This window comes from Anabrus simplex, chromosome 2 (genome assembly GCF_040414725.1).
Source record: "Anabrus simplex isolate iqAnaSimp1 chromosome 2, ASM4041472v1, whole genome shotgun sequence".
In the NCBI taxonomy this organism is placed as follows: domain Eukaryota; kingdom Metazoa; phylum Arthropoda; class Insecta; order Orthoptera; family Tettigoniidae; genus Anabrus; species Anabrus simplex.
Genome location: NC_090266.1, coordinates 86,799,138 through 86,819,751, shown reverse-complemented (window position 1 = coordinate 86,819,751; position 20,614 = coordinate 86,799,138). Strand labels below are relative to the sequence as shown.

The 20,614-nt window shown below is 40.2% G+C and overlaps 1 protein-coding gene across 1 annotated transcript in view; it reads right to left on the bottom strand.

Moving 5' to 3' along the window:
* p47 (NSFL1 cofactor p47) overlaps nucleotides 1–20,614 on the bottom strand; it is a 178,021-nt gene that overhangs the window by 123,198 nt on the left and 34,209 nt on the right. Inside the window, exon 3 of the mRNA XM_067140182.2 lies at nucleotides 18,815–18,979. Within this exon, the coding sequence (XP_066996283.2) occupies nucleotides 18,815–18,979 (165 nt within the window). The remainder of the gene's footprint in view (nucleotides 1–18,814; nucleotides 18,980–20,614) is intronic.

The following is a 20,614-nucleotide window of genomic DNA, read 5'->3' as shown; positions in this document are numbered from 1 at the left end:
ACCTCCTTTTCCTTAAATCTCTCTTTCTTCTTGTAGTTTTGTAAATGCTTACTTCAACTTATATTCAACTCTGCTATCGCTGCTCTATGTAACCCCCAAAGTCTTCCTCAGGCATAGCTGTATCATCCATAAGATCTTCACGATGTCCTTTTTTCCACTAATATGTATGTATGTATTTTCGTTCTTCTGCCTCCCTATCAATACCTGGTAATCTTCGCTGATCATGACAGCTCCTCTGTGGTCTGAAACCAAGACAGTACTCCCCCAACTTACTCTCAAACATTATTCACGCCCTCCATTCCAGTGAACACCTTGCCTGGTGTACTGATCAATGAAATACTGCGAGAAATGCTGCAATTTTTCCTGTTCCAGTGCTCACAGGTAGGTGCAATTACTGCTTTCACCCAATCAGAAGGTACGTCACTAACATTCCATGCTAATCTAATTACTGTGTGAAACAATTTCATCCCAGCCTTTCTACTATATTTCATCATTCCAGGTCTAACGTCATTTATTCCTGTTTTATGGCAAGAGAGTTTATTTGCCATTCTTTCCACTTCCTTAAGTGTAATTTCACACCAGAATCATTGTCCTCCTCCTCATGTGCTCAGTTGTTCACATCAACAAAAAGATTTCCTTTCCATTGAGAAGATATTTCAAAATATTCCTACAAACTGTCCAGTGATTCCCTGGGATTATAAGTCCACCTAATTTATCTAAAACACTATTCATTTCCTTTCTTCCCGTCCATTTCTAAGATTCTATATAACTGTCCAGAATGGCTTCCCTGTTGCCTGACCAAGCATTTCCAGGTTATTACAGATATCTTCCCATGAACTATTCTTGGATTCTACAATTACATGCACTGCTCTATTTCATTCATCTACACTGAGCGAGTTACCAGTGTGCTTAGGGTAGCACAGATGGGAGCTTGCATTCAGGAGATAATGGGGTTTGAACCCAATGGTCGGCAGCTCTGAAGATGGTTTTCTGTGATTTGCCATTTTCATACCAGGCCATTCCAGGGGCTGTAGCTTAATTCCACAGCCACTTGCATCTGATTCCTAGCCCTTTCAGCCGTCAGCTTCCACTTCGAATGCTAGTGGTGTACCGCGTACCACCATCTGGTGACGAATGAACATACCACTTCCACCTCTACCATTAACCTCTAAATTTTTTTAAATTTTTTTTTTCTTGCTATTTGCTTTACGTCGCACCGACACAGATATGTCTTATGGCGATGATGGGGTAGGGAAGGCCTAGGAATTGGAAGGAAGCGGCCGTGGCCTTAATTAAGGTACAGCCCCGGCATTTGCCTGGTGTGAAAATGGGAAAGCACGGAAAACCATCTTCAGGGCTGCCGACAGTGGGGCTCGAACCCACTATCTCCCGATTACTGGATACTGGCCGCACAAACTCTAAATTCAAACTTCATTCTTGAAGAAGTTTTCCTTGTGAATAGTCTAGATTTTCTCCTGAAGATCCAGAGCAGTTCTATGCGAAACGTAAAGAATTTCACCTCATTTTCTTGACAAGGCATAAGACCAAGAAACCTATATCATGTCCACACCCATGTATTTGTGTCTAACTTGCTCATCCTGGAGATTTTCTACTCTTATTCGTCTGCAGAGAGAGTTTGCTTTCTCTGTCCTAGGCCTAGACACACTTAGTTCACTACAGATTAGTCAGTGGTCTGTATCATCAAAAAATCCCCACAATAGCCATATATTCCTAACAGATATCCTGAATTCCAAGTTGGTTATGATATAGAATTTATGAACCTGGTGCTCGTACCCTCCCAGGTGTAGCAGTGAAGAGACTTATGCGTGAAGGCCAAGTAAGAACAAGGAGGGCCATGACTCCGAATATGTTTGAGATGCCCAACCCTAATCTATAGTAACTGGCATCCTGAACCAGGACAGTAAAACATACCACGAACCATTTCCACACAGCAAAAAATCAATTCTGAACAGATACTAACAGTCAGGTATCTGTACTTGAACACTACCTCAAACCACTACGCAAAATACAATCAAATTGTTCACCTCTTTAGTTTTGAGACTACAAACACAGGCTAGTAGAAATGGAGGAGAAGAAAGGATCAGGCCACAGTACGTAATGAAGACAGGGGTTTACATGCATTACAATTACACAAGTAAAACATGTTGCCAATTGATTTCATTGGTTCCCCTAGAAAGTAGCCAAATTACAGATATTCAAGTAAATAATGCTAGTAGTCAAACATGTCATTAACCCAGACAATGAGTCAAGGACAAAAAAGAAATCATTTTAACATTAAGAACAAGCTTGGAAAAAAAAATTAAATGTAAGGACCTTTTGCCAATATCTTTTTCAACTTTGCACATTCATTATTTTGTACTATCTGCAGTAGTGAGGCAGAACCCGATATGTCAAAAGTGACAAATTTTCTGTTCTTATGCCAATACAGTAGATTTTGAGATGAGGAGTATGATGGCAAAGCCAGGTATGATTTTGGTTCTCGTAGAATATGCTATTTCCAATACAAAGATTACAATATGTTCAGTACCTTGATACTGAGGCAACCGAGTTATTTGTTCCCTGAACTTGCTGAATAAAAAAGAATAAAACTTGTTCCTTTCTTTTATTACATTCACACAAATGTAGGCCACTTCAGTGTAGACGTCACTGAAATACAATATTACATATCGGGTTCTGCCTCAGTACCACAGAAATACAAGCAGAGGTGCCAACATCTGAAGTGGATTATCAGTAATCGCCCTCTGCCCCCGAGAAAAATTTCAAGTCAAGTCCAAAGCATGCTTCTTCCTTCTCGATAACACCCCTTTTGACCTTCTCTCTACCAATCTATTCGAAAGTATACCATGTTACATAATAACACTTGCACACAACCTGTCAGCTCTATAACAAAACATTCCTTGTAGCTTGTTTCTCACGCAGCAGCTGCTTTTCAGTGTAGTTTCCCTTCAAGCATCCTTAAAACTGTGATGTCCGGCTCCATGGCTAAATGGTTAGCGTGCTGGCCTTTGGTCACAGGGATCCCGGGTTTGATTCCCGGCAGGGTCGGGAATTTTAACCATCATTGGTTAATTTATCTGGCACAGGGGCTGGTTGTATTTGTTGTCTTCATTATCATTTCATCCTCATCACAACGCGCAGGTCGCCTAGGGGCGTCAAATCAAAAGACCTGCACCTGGCGAGCCGAACATGTCCTCGGACACTCCCGGCACTAAAAGCCATACGCCATTTCAATTTCACCACTGTGATGACATTTCCATCTTATGAACCATAAGTGATTCCAATGTAGATGTGCTTAATGTAGGCCTCCCTTCTTTCTCAATCATTCTGTCAACTGTCAGCTACACTTAACATAGCAAATGCAATATTACTGAAAGATTTATCGTGGAGAAGAGCAGCGCCTGACCTTCTTCATTCAAAATGAATTTTACAATGCTTACTGGTAGCAAAAGGAAGTCATGATCGAATAAGTATAGTTTCCAACTCACAAGCATTCAAACGACGACTTAGGAGAAAGGTTCGAAAGGATTGAAAATTTTTCCTTCTTTTCTGTTTTTCCAAAGATAGTTATTTTTTCATGATAATGTTAGCTTCTCTGTAATCATTTCTCCCTTTGATCGTAATTCCGTAATCGTGAAGTGAAAACCATAATAGTTGGCCCTTCTGTACAAGCAACATTTTACATCTTAAAATGAAGGAAATACGAGGATATTTTCATAACGTAAGGACCTTTTGCCAAAATCATTTTCAAATTTGCACATTCATTATTTTGTACATTCACAGTGACTCCCGGTATCCCTTGGACAGGAAACATAACCATTTGTGGCTAGGTTGAAGGTGTGCGTGCTTTGTACTGCAGGTCTGAAAGGTTTATTTCAACTGACCTGCACACCACAACTGATTGAGTTCTTAACAGAAACAAATGCAACACTGATGGAGATTAATCCTCAGATCAGTGAAGTGCAAATACTCAAATTCTTTTTTTTTTTTTGCTAGGGGCTTTACGTCGCACCGACACAGATAGGTCTTATGGCGACGATGGGATAGGAAAGGCCTAGGAGTTGGAAGGAAGCGGCCGTGGCCTTAATTAAGGTACAGCCCCAGCATTTGCCTGGTGTGAAAATGGGAAACCACGGAAAACCATTTTCAGGGCTGCCGATAGTGGGATTCGAACCTACTATCTCCCGGATGCAAGCTCACAGCCGCGCGCCTCTACGCGCACGGCCAACTCGCCCGGTAATACTCAAATTCTATAACTAATGTTCATAGCTAGGTGATGTCAGAAGAACATGCACGACGACTCACACTTGGGCTAGCCCTCTCATAGTGTCCACAGAAATGTTCTCTCAAGTTTCCCTGACCTACTAAGAAATAATACAATGACTCACGAAAAAGGAGTGGAAAGTTAATTCGCCGAACATCATGTATTACAATGAACAAAAAAGGAAATTCCTGCCTCCATCATTCCCATAGCTGCCTAATTCTCTCTCCACTTCCTTCTTTTCAATTATTTATGGAAAAGCAATCACATTGGTGGGCTCTTTATATATACAGTAAAACCTCGTTAATTCAAAGACGTTGGGACTCAAAAATCGGACTTCAAATTATGTGATTTCGAATTAACCGCCAATTCGCAATTCAGAAGTACCAACCCTTGCTGCCTTACGAAATATTCTATGGCCCGTTACTGCATGCAGTTAACCTTGATTCACATTTTATACCTTTCAAATGCCATGAAAAAAGAACTATTTCCAAAATGTATCCAAGAAGGTGCATTTACAGTATTCAAGTAATGCACTCGGATATCTCACTAGCAAACATAACCTCACGCAACGAAAGAAAAAAAGAAAAAAAAATTCAAAGACGAGGAGAAATCTATGCTAGCTCCCATGTGCAAGTGTTTTATTATTTGAATCAGTATACTGTATGCATTTTAGATGCCTTGTATTTACAAAGAAAGTACCCGATGCCCTTAAAATCTAACTTTTCTATGACTATCATTGTACGATTTCCCACCATAGCACTTCTGTTGTACTTCAGAAATGTAAACACTTGCCGCGTCACAAAGTATTCTAAGACCCATTAATACATGCAATCACCCCGATTCACAGTTTAAACCTTTCAAATGCCATGGAAAAAACTCTTTCCGAAATGTATCCAACAAGGTGCATTTACAATTTTCAAATAATGCACTTGGATAAATCACTGACAAACATAACCTCACGCAACGAAAGAAAAAAAAATCACACAATTCAAAGACGAGGATAAATTATGCCAGTCCCCCTGTGCATATGCATTATTTTTTGGATTTCTGTACCGTTTGCATTTTTAGATGCTTTGTACTGGTATGAGAAGTGCCCGAAACCCTTAAAACATTGTGGTTTATCGAACTTTCCTATGACTAGGGGATAAAGTTTCTCGCTTCCATCCCATGTGCATTCCAACGCACTTCTATGACCCATTTAAAACCATAAGACCGTTTGGGCTTGCATTAAAATAAAGCAATGCAGTTTCACCAGCAATGACAATATTGTTCGGTGCCTACGAATTTATTATATGAGCTACGTTTTTTCGTCAACTGTCGGCATCGCCAGTGTTAGCGGATTCTGTTTTTCCGCACACCGCCTGTTGCGTGATATTACGGCGTTCCTTAAAAGGTTGAATACAAAAGAATTCCGATTTCATTCAACTTAGCAATCATGAGGCGCACTGTAGACCCAACGAAGTGAGTGTAAGTGCAGAAAGCTACCCTTCCACGTTCCGGAACGCGCGTTCTATTATGACACAGAGCGGATAAATTTCAAGTTGAAATTACTCTGTGACATACTATTGTGTCGTGTCGACCCCAGTTGGAGCTCAGGACTCATTCTTCCGAGGATCGAACCCTTGACTAGGAACGTAGGAGGAATGGCGTCGCTGAGACATACATTGATATTATGGGGGAAATTATAAGCTAATAGTAATGACTATGTAATGGCAGTAAGGCCAAGGAATCATAATTATAATGCTGGGAGAAGGATATAAGTAAATTAAGAATCATATAAGATTTAAGAGTTTGAAGGCACACAAAAGCTGTAAGCAACAGGTTGTGCAATTAGAAGTAAGGCTTGGTCGAAGTAGGGTGAATCACATGCTGCACCCTGCTAAAGGTGCGTAGTATGTCTTTAGAAAAGGTGGGTGGAAAGTGAACGGAAGGAGGCAATTCCGTTTTTGTGTGTCTGTGGACAGTCTCCATAGGATGAGAACTTCGATGGCCTTCTCGAAAGGAGGCGAAAGTTAGTGAAGGTATAAAACAGGGGTACACACCCTGGTCGAGGCTTTTTGGAACAAGTCTACTAGGAGTGCGGGCGGAAGCCTTGTCAGTCAGGTCTCCAATAATAATAATAAGGTCCAAGTGTGGACTTAGAGTATTCACTTCAGTACTTCGACCACTCCAAGTCTTCTATGTTAGCGATATTTGAAGTTGGAAGGGAGATTGTAAATACTGTATATAACTATACATACTCATCAGTCTACTATTAAAGGAAGGTTTTGGGAAACAGAGGACTTCGTCTCTTCACACGTAGCAAATCACCCAGGCCCATTGAACAATTTCTCTCTACCGCTCGGGGGAAAACAATCTGATTATTCATCTTTATTCGTCGTGGCAAAACCTGTGTCAAGACAATTGTTTTAAAATGTAAACGCAGTTTCGAATTAAAAGTCTGAATTTCGGTAATGGGGCCGACATTGTACTTTGAATTACGAATTATCCGTATTTCGAATTAAACAATTTAAATAACATGCAAAACTGTGTCTTATGTTTCCGGGAACAAGAGCTTCTTTGAATTAGGCGGGATTTTGAATGAACCAATTTCGAATTATCTAGGTTCTACTGTATAGACAAATTGTTTAAAGGTATCATGTAGGCCTAACATATACCTTTATCTTATTTCCAACGAACAAAGTACAACTAACTTATTAATAGAGCAATTCAAATATGAAAATAAAATTATTTTACCACAGCAACCTAATACTATTTCATATGCATTTAAAGCACTCTTGAGATCAAAAGTAATTAAGTTGTATTTCTAATGTAGGTGAATATAACAAATTCCAATTAGTCTAGGTCTATATTCAAAACAGTTTTCATATTTGAAGACAAATCAGTCACAGGCTCCATAGGTTTCTGAATTTGAAATCTTCTGAGGAAAGGTTCAACATAGTTCAAAAACAATAAAGGAGATCTTTAATCCACCTATTCAATACATTAATTTCAATTTATAGTGGTTACATAAACATATCAGTTAAATGGGACATGTTTCGCCCTCAAATCAGGGCATCTTCAGCCTAAAAACAATCTTCAAGAGTACACCATATATTATTAAAATTCAGTATATAAGAATGTGAGAAATGATACAAACATGTTGATGGAAACACTGTCAATGATTAAAAAATAAAAATATTACGTCAGAGACTAAAACTTATTCTGTTACAAAATTTCTAAAACATACATACATATACATACATTATCATTATAGACTGTTATGCCTTTCAGCGTACAGTCTGCAAGCCTCTGAGAATTTACTAAACGTCGCCACAATCCTCGATTTGCAACTAGTGTTGTGGCCTCATTTAGTTCTAAACCTCATATCTTTAAATCGTTAGAAACCACATCTAACCATCGTCGTCTTGGTCTCCCTCTATTTCTCTCACCCTCCATAGCAGAGTCCATTATTCTCCTAGGTAACCTATCCTCCTCTGTTCGCCTCACATGACCCACTACCGAAGCCGGTTTATGCGTACAGCTTCATCCATCTTGTTCATTCCTAAATTAACCTTTATCTCCTCATTCTGAGTAACCTCCTGCCATTGTTCCCACCTGTTTGTACCAGCAATCATTCTTGCTACTTTCATGTCTGTTACTTCTAACTTATAAGACATCCCGAGTCCACCAAGCTTTCACTCCCATAAAGCAAAGTTGGTCTGAAAACAGACCAGAAAGTTTTGTCTGGGAGCAGACTTCCGTCTTACAGAATACTGCTGATCGCAACTGCGAGTTCACTGCATTAGCTTTACTACACCTTGATTCAATCTCTCCCACTATATTACCATCCTGGGAGAACACACATCCTAAATACTTGAAATTATCGACCTGTTCTAGCTTTGTATCACCAATCTGACATTCAATTCTGTTGAATTTCTTACCTACTGACATCAATTTACTTTTCGAGAGGCTAATTTTCATACCATACTCATTGCACCTATTTTCAAGTTCCAAGATATTAGACTGAAGGCTTTCGGCCAAGTCGTCAGCATAGGCCAAAATGCTTACTACATTTCCACATAACTGAATGCCTCCCTGCCATTTTATACCTTTCAGCAGATGATCCATGTAAACTACGAACAGCAAAGGTGAAGGATTACAGCCTTGTCTATCCCCTATAAGTACCATGAACCAAGAACTCATTCTACCATCAATTCTCACTGAAGCCCAATTGTCAACATAAATGCCTGTGATTGATTTTAATAATCTACCTTTAATTCCATAGTCCCCCAGTATGGCGAACATCTTCTCCCTCGGTAACCTGTCATATGCTTTCTCTAGATCTACGAAACATAAACACAACTGCCTATTCCTCTCGTAGCATTTTTCAATTACCTGGCGCATACTGAAAATCTGATCCTGACAGCCTCTCTGTGGTCTGAAACCACACTGGTTTTCATCCAACTTCCTCTCAACGACTGATCGCACCCTCCCTTCCAAGATGTCAGTGAATACTTTGCCTGGTATACTAATCAATGAGATACCTCAATAGTTGTTGCAATCCTTCCTGTTCCCTTGCTTATAGATAGGTGCAATTACTGCTTTTGTCCAATCTGAAGGTACCTTACCAACACTCCACGCTAATTTTACTACTCTATGAAGCCATTTGATCCCTGTCTTCCCACTATACTTCACCATTTCAGGTCTAATTCCATCTATTCCTGCTGCCTTATGACAATAGAGTTTATTTACAATCCTTTCCACTTCCTCAAGCATAATTTCACCAACACCATTTTCCTCCTCCCCATGAGCTTGGTTGTTTGCAACACCACCATGATGTTTCCTTTTACATTGTGAAGATGTTCAAAATATTCCCACCACCTCTCCAGTGATTCCCTGGGATCTATTATGAGTTCACCTGAATTACTCAAAACTCTGTTCATTTCTTTTTTCCCTCCCTTCCTAAGATTCTTTATTACTCTCCAAAAAGGTTGACCTAGCCTTTCCAGGTTATTACCAAAATCTTCATATGACTTCTTTTTGGATTCAACAACTATTTGTTTTGCTCTGTTTCTTTCATCTACGCACAAATCCCTGTCTGCCTCGGCCCTTATTTGGAGCCATTTCTGATAAGCCTTCTTTTTACGTTTACAGGCTGCTCTCACTTCATCATTCCACCAAGATGTTCCCCTTTTCCCATCTTTACACACAGTTGTTCCTAGACATTCCCTTGCTGTTTCTACTACAGCATCCCTGTATGCCACCCATTCACTTTCTATATCATGAACCTGCTTACTGTCTACTGTTCGAAACTTCTCACTAATCATATCCATGTACTTCTGTCTAATTTCCTCGTCCTGGAGATCTCCTACCCTTATTCGTTAGCAGACAGATTTCACTTTCTCTACCCTAGGCCTAGAGATACTTAGTTCACTACAGATCAGATAGGGGTCTGTATCATCGAAAAACTCGTACATTCCTAACAGATTTCCTGAATTCGAAGTCGGTTAAGATACAGTATATTATGGATCTAGTACCTCTAGCCTACCATGAGTAGCGGTGAATAGCCTTATGCTTGAAGAATGTATTCATAACAGCTAAACCCATACTAGCACAGAAGTCCAGCAAACGCTTTCCATTCCCATTAGCTTCCATATCTTCCCCACATTTACCAATCACCCTTTCATATCCTTCAGTTCTATTCCCAACTCTTGCACTGAAATTGCCCATTAGCACTATTCTATCATTGCTGTTGACCCTGACCACGATGTCACTCAATGCTTCATAAAACTTGTCAACTTCATCCTCATCTGCACCCTCACATGGTGAATACACAGACACAATTCCTGTCCTAATTCCTCCCACTGACAAATCTACCCACATCTTTCGCTCATTTACGTGCCTAACAGAAACTATGTTGCGTGCAATGGTATTCCTGATAAAGAGCCCTACCACAGACTCTGCCCTTCCCTTTCTAACACCCGTCAAGTACACTTTATAATCTCCTATCTCTTCCTCATTATCTCCCCTTACCCGAATATCACTTACTCCCAGCACATCCAGATGCATCCTCTTTGCTGACACAGCCAGTTCTACTTTCTTTCTTCCATAGGCCCCATTAATATTGATAGCTCCCCATCGAATTCCATTATGTTCGCCAAGTTGTTTCGAAGGAGTCCCTTGCCTGTCAAATGGGAGTGGGACTCCATTACTCCCATAGGTCCGAGGCTTGCTTGAAATGTTCTGAGCTCGGTAAATTCATGATGCAGGATGCTACCCTACTTGCACATAGTCCAAGTGAGGATGTCGCCTCTAACGGGTTATGGACCACCGGTGAATCATATAGTCCTAGCCGCCTGAGCACAAGGAGGGCCATGACTCAGAATATGTCCGAGATGCCCGCTCCCATTCCATAGCAACTGGTATCCCGTCCCTCAGGACCACTTACTAGGCCACTCAGCCGTTGCCCATGGTTCACGAACTAGGACGTGACTACAGTAACCCACAAACATGAACCATTCTAATTAAAACAGTTCATTACAAAATTTTAGTGAAAAAACAGTGTGACAATTATATAATCCCAACGACATGAGGGCGTGAAAAACAAGCACTAAAATGAATGTCATAAAAACAACATCTTCAAGGCCGCTGTTGAAGCCATGAGCATAATGTGAAACTGAAGCATCAGTTGAATTATTGCATAAGGGGCCTTTAGCACCAGTAGGCAATAAAATTGACTGAGACCATGTCAGGAAGTGTCAGTAGATATTCGAAAATGTTCTATGTTAGTTGAAAGCTGTTATTCGTTGTCTTGTTATCTACTGTTGCTCTAAGACTCAGAGCCAACAGAAGGGCGGCTACCAACGCAACAGTAGATAACAAATAACAGCTTTCAACTAACATAGAACATTTTCCAATATCTACTGACACTTCCCAACATGGTCTCAGTCAATTTTATTGCCTACTGAAGCTAAAGGCCAATTCTACAATAATTCAGTTTCATCAGCGGCCTGTAAGATGATGTTTTTACGACATTCATTATAGTGCTTGTTTTTCACGCCCTTATGTTGTTGGCATCATTGTCACACTGTTTTTTCACAAAAAAATTTTAATGAACCGTTTTAATTAGAAATTTTGTAACAGAATAAGTTTTAGTCTCTGACAAAATATTTTTATGGTTTAATCACTGACAGTGTTTTCATCAACATGTTTGTATAATGTATCATTTCTCACATTTTTATATACTGAATTTTAGCAACTGGCTAAACTTTTAGCTTCGATATTAACATAAGGTGTACTCTTGAAGATTGTTTTTAGGCTGAAGATGCCCTGAATTGAGGGCAAAACATGTCCCATTTAACTGACAATATGTTTATGTAACCACTATAAATTGAAATTAATGTATTGAATAGGTGGATTAAAGATCGCCTTTATTGTTTTTTAACTATAAATTTTCAATACGGACCAGAAATGAGATCTATAACATGTAATAGGGTTCAACATTTCGCAAAATACTTCTAAAAGCACGTAATTTTGCTTTAAGTAGTGGATTCTTCACAGCTTCCCCAAGGTTTTTTTTTTTCCAGTGTATTCTTTCACAGATTTGTCAATGTGATCATATACTGTATTTTAGGATCTTGACCAACACAGAATTAATTTTCCAACCATCTTATTACAGTGAACTTGTAAGGAAATGTGGTGCTTGTTATGTCTGTATATTTAGACTTAGATGTGATAAATATTGTCGAGCAGAGTTATCTTTAAAAAGATTGTGCAGAGATCTGAAAAAATTTAAAAGGTCCCAGTAAATTTTGGAGATTCCTGTTTTCATGGCTCAATTCACTGTATGTAAACTGCATATATGCCTATATCAAGAAAAGATTTGGTCTCTGTATTTAGCACTTGCAAATGATTTTCAAGTTTTTTCATAAAACTGAGGTTAACATTCAGCCCATCCATTGAGACTTGCAAAATAGTGTCTAAAGGTAAAAGGTACGCAGTTGCCCTGCCTAAAAGCACACTATTCCAATACCCTGTTGCAACTTTTGAAGATTTACATCCCTATACCTTATACACAAGTCCATTTGTCCTCTTTGGAGAAATCTGTCTAATGAAAAATGAAATGAAATGGCGTATGGCTTCTAGTGCTGGGAGTGTCCGAGGACAAGTTCGGCACGCCAGATGCAGGTCTTTTGATTTGACACCTGTAGGTGACCTGCGCGTCGTGATGAGGATGAAATGAAGATGAAGACGACACATAATCATAGTCCCCGTGCCAGGGAAATTAACCAATTAAAGTTAAAATTCCCGACCCTGCCGGGAATCGAACCCGGGACCCCTGTGGCCAAAGGCCAGCACGCTAACCATTTAGCCATGGAGCCGGACATCTGTCTAATGATTCATCAAAACAAACAATGTAGCCAGAGCACTGTTTTAAGTCATTTTGGAAACTTTCATTAAAATATAGGGCTAATCCATTATTTATAACATACGAAGCCTTATTCTTGCCCACAGTAAAGTTTTGAGCAGTTTTACTGTCTCGGAACATTGTTTTGAAAGCTGCAGGGGTTTCATCACAAGAGTTGAGAAACATCTTTCCAGTGACAACCAGGAAAGCCCATATGGCTTCAGCCAATATAATATCTTCATTCACAATGCAAGTCTTTAAACTCCTTTGACTTGTTCCTGGCACTGCTAATTCCTTTGTAGCTGTGGATGTAGTGCTAACTCTTGGCTGTGTATCTTCAAGTATAGATGGAGTAGAGGTATTCTTTGCAAAGAAAGACATTGTTGGCTAGGAAGACTTAGCTTTCATGTATTTTATATGAGTAGGTCCTTTAGCACGAGAAGTGACTGCTTGTTTACCAATATTACCAAGTTTCAACAATTTACAACAAACTTTACAATATGCTGAAGTTGCATCATTTACCAATATGTCCAACCAACCACTCAGTTCGGGAAACACTTTACTGTCTAGCCAAAGTTTATTAAATGTACACTGCTTGTTAATAATTGTCATGAATTTCAAGAAAGCATCCTAGAACTAAAATAAAAAAGAATAACACAAATAGGGTTGAAAGAAATGACACTAGGACAGAACAAAAATTGTAAAATTGTTATGCACTTCTTGTGAAAAAATATCTGAAATAGAAATGCTATAATAGCCTCGGTTACAACACACTAAAGCCTAAAACTATCCCCTCAAATCCATCATTGGGGAAGATTTACCTGACTTTCAAGATTATTTGTCTATATCCCTGACGAAAATTTTTTCCCTGACTTTCCAGAACGTGGACACTATGCCTCTACAGTGTGAAGCGTAACTCGCGCACTTGGGCGTCGCAGCGTGACTCCCCACATGCCAGCAATAAAAAAATGTATCTTACAAATTTTCGTCTTGCGAGTATATCCGGCAGAAAAACGACGTTGAAGAGTAGCAATCTGGCAACACTGTACCCACATGTAGGGTAACTACCTCTGTCAGCAGAAGTTAGTCGTACTGTACAGTTGGTGCACTGGATAGAGTTTTCGGTTAGCATGCAGGAGGTATGATATCTGACATCCTAATCATCAACAGCGATTGCAGTGGGTCCTCTAGAAACCATTTGCACTTACATACTACGATCCTAGAAATGGACGAACAATCGTTTTCATTGGTCAGCTTTGAAAGGCGCCCTTTCCACATCGTGGGCGTGAATTTATTCGCACCACTTCATCTACTAGATGTGAAACCTGTTTTCTTTGTACCCTCCTCCAATGGTCCCATAGATTAGTACCAACTCTTATTCCTGCCTCGTTCAGGTCCATTACATTTCGTTAGGGCCTTACGTTACCAGTAGGCCTAGCAACATGTTCTGCGAATAATGTCCAAACTCGGTTACAATTTATATGTGTTATCACCATGGTACCAATAATTCTGCCTTTCAACATTGCGTCTGGTAACCGCATGCTGTTTAGTACGTATCTCAATGCATTATTATTATTATTATTATTATTATTATAATATCGATGGGATTGTGGAAACATCATGTCTATTACTGTTAGGGAAACAGTGTAATTCGAAACCGACCATTTCACCACTTCGGGATGAATCGTGCAGAACAATATTTGTCAGAGAGATAATGCGCGTTAGGTGGAACAGCGCGCAGGACTGACGGCGTGTTTAGTACGTAGTGTATGCGCTGTCCACCAGACAGGGACTAGTGGCAAGCAGAGTAACGCGCCCATGACAGACTCCAATGTACATGCGTACACGTATGGAATGTCCGTCTTATAAACTTCTAAACCACTGTGGCAGACGTATGGCATACACAAACGATGAATACAGTAGAACCTCGATAATTCAAAATCGGTTAATTCAAAATCCCGCCTAATTCGAAGAAGCTCTCGTTCCCGGAAACATGAGATACAGTTTTGCATGTTATTTCAATTGTTTAATTCAAAATACGGATAATTCGTCATTCGAAGTACAATGTCGGCCCCATTACCGAAATTCAGACTTTTAATTCGAAACTGCCTTTACATTTTAAAACAATAGTATGTTACAGAATAATTTCAACTCAAAATTTATCTGCTCCGCATCATAATAGAACGCACGTACCGGAATGTGGAGGGGTAGCTTTCCGCATTTACACTCACTTCGGTGGGTCTACAGTGCGCTTCATGATTGCTACGTTGAATGAAATTGGAATTCTTTTGTATTCAACCTTTTAAGAAACGCCGTAATATCACGCAACAGGCAGTGTGCGGGAAAACAGAATCCGCGAACACTGGTGATGCCGACAGTTGACAAAAAAAAAAAAAAACGTGGCTCATATAATAAATTCGTAGGCACCGAACAATATTTTCATTGCCGGTGAAACTGCATTGCTTTATTTTAATGCGAGCCCAAACGGTCTTATGGTTTTAAAGGAGAAATTGCCAGCCGGGAAATCGTACAAGGGTGAGGGATGGGGGTCATAGTAGTGCATTGCAATGCACATGGACGCGAGATACTTTATCCCCTTGCCATAGGAAAGTTCGATAAGCTACAATGTTTTAATGGCGTCGGGCACATTCCATGCCAGTACAAAGCATCTAAAAATGCAAACAGTACAGAAATCCAAAAAATAATGCATTTGCACAGGCGAAGCGGCATAATTTATCCTCATCCTTGATTTGTGCAATTTTTTTTTTCGTTGCCTGAGGTTATGTTTGTCAGTGATTTATCCAAGTGCATTATTTGAACATTGTATAGGCACCTTGTTGGATACATTTCGGAAATAGTCTTTTCTATGGCATTTGAAAGGTTTAAACTATGAATCAAGGTGATTGCATGTATTAATGGGTCTTAGAATACTTTGTGACGCGGCAAGTGTTTACATTTCTGAAGTGCGAGAGAAGTGCCATGGCGGGAAATCGTACGAGGATAGTCACAGGAAAGTTTGATTTTAAGGGCATCGGTTACTTTCTGTGTAAATACAAGGCATCTAAAATGCATACAGAGAAAGCACTTGCACATGGGAGCCAGCATAGATTTCTCCTCGTTTTTTTCTTTCTTTTGTTGCGTGAGGTTATGTTTACCAGTGAGATATCCGAGTGCATTATTTGAATACTGTAAATGCACCTTCTTGGATACATTTTGGAAATAGTTCTTTTTTCATGGCATTTGAAAGGTATAAACTGTGAATCAAGGTTAACTGCATGCTGTAATGGGCCTTACAATATTTTGTAACGCGGCAAGTGTTGGTACTTCTGAATTGCGAATTGGTGGTTAATTCGAAATCCAATTTTTAAGTCCCAACGACTTCGAATTAACGAGGTTTTACTGTATGTGCATATGCTTCTGGTCCTTGGTGCATCTGATAACCAGGCTGGTGCTGCCGCTCGTGAATATGCTGCTAGATAATCCTCGTCGACGCCATCCAGATAAAAATGTGTTTCGTCGTCTGGAGGTGCGCCTTCGGGAGTCAGATTCTCTCCTTCCACCATCACGTGACAGAGGTCGTCCACGGACACGCCGTACTCCAGCTACTGAGGAAGCTATTCTGGAGGTCATACACCAAGAACCTTAGCGAAGTACACGTAGCGTAGGAAGGCAGCTGCATGTCTCGCAACGCATGGTCATTAACATGCTGCACGAGCATGGGCTGCACCCGTATCATTATTCTTGCACGCAACACCTGCATCCTGCAGATCGCTATCAGCGGGTGCAATTCTGTGAATGGTTCCAACAACAGGAAGCCAACGATAACTTCGTGAACACGGTTCTAGGGTCGGATGAAGCAGCATTTACTCGTGAGGGTGTCTTCAATTTGCACAATGCCCACCATTGGTGTGAGGTTAACCCGCACGTCACTCGCGACCGTGGATATCAAGTTCGCTTTGGTATCAACGTCTTGGCCAGAATATTGGGCGACAGGTGTCTGGGCCCCTACATGTTGCTTCACCAGTTGACTGCACGAAGGTATCATGCATTCCTCTCAAACTATCTGCATGATGCGCTGGAAGACGTCCTACTACATGTTCGGCAGAGGATATGGTTCCAACATGATGGTGCGCCTCCACACTCTGGAAGTAATGTGCGACAGTATTTGGACAGAACATTTTCAGGGAAATGGCTCGGACGTGGAGGTCCAGATGAATGGCCACCGCGTTCACCTGACGTAACTCCCCTGGATTTCTTCCTGTGGGGACACCTGAAGAGCACGTGTACTCTACTCCGCCGACAAATGTAGAAGAATTGGTAGCGCATGTTCATGTGGACACAGCTATGCTGCGAAGGGTCCAGAGTTGTATGATCCGCGGGTTGCGCAATGTTAGGACGTGCAGGGAGGTCGCTTTGAGCATCTGTTGTTCTGAGGACAACGTATTCTGTTGTTAAGGTCATGCAGTAATTAATATGGACAGTATTAGTGCTAATGTGCTACATCTGCGCGATCATGTTACATGCAGTATGGTGGCATCTCCGAAAACCTTAAAAAGCAGTTTGTGGGACGTGAAACAAATAACATTATTATTATACATGTAGTATGTAAATGACAAGTAGATGTTGTGTTATTGTACTGTGCTATCATCTTTAGCATATTGAAAGTGATATTGTTTATGTAGTTATTCTGTCCTATGACTGGTCATTTGTTTCAGCTGTCTATTTCTTATTAGTCTAACCAGGTATTTGTTGTTTCAGCGTTACAAAATGTTGTAAATGTAGGATACATGTGACCTCAGAAACGGTGCCTTACTGTATTACAGTAGGTAATGTCAGATGGAAATTAGCAAATAAAAAATGCGTGTCAACCCAGGATCGAACCATCGACCTCCTGCATGCCAACCAAAAACTCCACCCACTGCACCAACTGTACAGCACGAGGAGAACGTGCTGACAGCGGTAGTTACCCTACATATGGTTACAGTGTTGCCAGATTGCTACTTTTCAACATCCGTTTTCTACCGGATATACTCGCAAGACAAAAATTTGTTAGAGACATTTTTTTATTGCTGGCATGTGAAGAGTCACACTGCGACACCCGGGTGCGCGAATTACGCTTCACCCTATATAATAATGACTGACAATGGCAAGTTTTTTTTGACAACATACACAGCACATCGCAATTTGCATACAGCCATTGTATTTTCCACAAGTTTCAATGTCAGTTCTCTACAAAATTATGTCAGGAAACATGGACTTCAAGAAGTTTTGCCCTCAATGGTTTCTGAAGATGCTCTTCAAGGAATGGAAAGCAAAGATGTGCCATAGCTCTGGAAATTTCAACCCAGCAACATGAGCAATGTCACGAATTACTGAACCACATCCTCCTCGAGTACGAGACATGAAGTGTCCTAAGTTACTACTCCAGAAACCAAGAAACAACTGAGGAGTTTTATTAACGATGGAAGGTGCTCAATTGTTGCTAAAATACAAGTTGACCAAGCAAGGTGGCTATATGTCTAGAGTAGTGTATCTGTAAGCTTGCATTTGGGAGATGGAGTGTTTGAATCACACTGTCTGCAGGCCTGAAGATTGTTTTCTGTACTTTTTCATTTACACACCGGACACAGTTACTTCATTCCTAATCCTGTAGTATCCCATTGTCACCATAAAACCAATCTGTGCGGGTGCAATGCAAAGAGAAAAACAACACAAAAATACAAGCTCTCATTAAATAGTTTGGCTGACAGCTAAAGAGTCATTCTTTCCCCCACTAAAACCCTTACCATGTGCCTAGTAACAACTAAGCCTTCCTTCATTTGAAGAGCACTGGTAAGTATTTCCACACCAACATAAAATGAAAACAATACTCCAGTAATGGCTTATCTCACAGGTGGCATACTTCTATGATGAGGGTCAACAAAAATTTACCACACGCATTGAGAAATGACAACGGAAACAATGGGTCAAGAGTAGTTGAAAATATGTATAATATGGTAAAAAATAAACTACCCTAAGATATTTAGTAGTGTATACTTTGTTGCAAAAAGGTCCTTCTTAAAAAGAAACTTCTCAATGAATAAGGGTCTGTTTGCAGAGAAGAGACCTTGCACATAACTATACTAGTCACATCCATAACTTACTGCTGTGCCGATTTGAGAATGTCAGCTATTATGTCCTTCTTCTTCTTCCTTGAAGGGGGGCCAAGAACTTGCTGACCGCTATGTTCTGAACCACCGGCATAATACGCCTGAGCATCTTCATCATCTGAGCTGTCCGCTCCCTCGAGATCTGCAATTGTGCTGAATCTGAAAGAAAAGTGAATGCTTATAACAGAAGAGTTTTACATGAACTGACCCCCTCCCCCGAGACACACAAAAGATCACTCATTTAATAAAACAGAGCATAATATTACTATTAATGACTAGAATCTGGATTTTTAGGTAATTACATCCTTTTTGCCCTGTATGTATATAGGGATTTACTGTATGTCCAAAAATTTAAAATGTTCATGAATTAGGCAAGTTGGGCCATTAAATGTAATTTTAATAATAATTACACATTTTTACATAAACCAGCATCTATGCCAAATAACTAAATGCAATGGATTATACAAAACCTATAAAATATTATTGAAGTTTTTGATTTTCAATAGAAAGTTGTTAGTATGTTACTGGAATATACAAGTACATTCCTGCTTCCACAATGCAAAGGGTCAACCACTCAGGTTTGACCTAATATTTCCCAGTTTATCCTTTCATCCTGCGCCTCTTAATTACCTCTGGAAACCAGCAAAATGACAGATTTCAATACATAATTGGCTCATCACACCACCACCTTATTGCAGCTTACCTTTTACCACTGTCTTTTGGTAGATGACTTTAAAGAAGGAGAAAATAACAGTGTGTAAGGTATTACCCGACTCTGCCACCTGAAGGCAGAGTAACAATCAAAGAAATCAAAGAAATATTTAGCCACCTATCGATACTTTCATTTGCCTTAGGCAATTTTATAAAATCTATATAATACATGTTTAGACTGCTTTGCAGTCATCATCTACATTAACACAAGCTTAGGTGTAAATAATGTAAAAGTATGAACTCATATTTGCCTTGATAATTTCTCATGGGAAACTTAAAATCTTTGTACATTGGGGGAGGATGGTGGTAGTGAGGGGATGGAGGGGGAAGAATTATTAAAAAGAGATCAATAACTTGGGTTACTGTAGTCACGTCCTAGTTCGTGAACCATGGGCAATGGCTGAGTGGCCTATTAAGTGGTCCTGAGAGTCGAGATACCAGTTGCTATGGAATGGGGTTGGCGAACGAAATGGAATTCGATGGGGAGCTATCAATATTAATGGGGCTTATGGAAGAAAGAAGGTAGAACTGGCTGAGACAGCAAAGAGGATGCATCTGGATGTGCTAGGAGTAAGTGATATTCGGGTAAGGGGAGATAATGAGGAAGAGATAGGAGATTATAAAGTGTACTTGATGGGTGTTAGAAAGGGAAGAGCAGAGTCTGGGGTAGGGCTCTTTATCAGGAATACCATTGCACGCAACATAGTTTCTGTTAGGCACGTAAATGAGCGAATGATGTGGGTAGATTTGTCAGTGGGAGGAATTAGGACAAGAATTGTGTCCGTGTATTCACCATGTGAGGGTGCAGATGAGGATGAAGTTGACAAGTTTTATGAAGCATTGAGTGACATCGTGGTCATGGTCAACAGCAAGGATAGAATAGTGCTAATGGGCGATTTCAATGCGAGAGTTGGGAATAGAACTGAAGGATACGAAAGGGTGATTGGTAAATGTGGGGAAGATATGGAAGCTAATGGGAATGGGAAGCGTTTGCTGGACTTCTGTGCTAGTATGAGTTTAGGTGTTACGAATACATTCTTCAAGCATAAGGCTATTCACCGCTATACATGGGAGGCTAGGGGT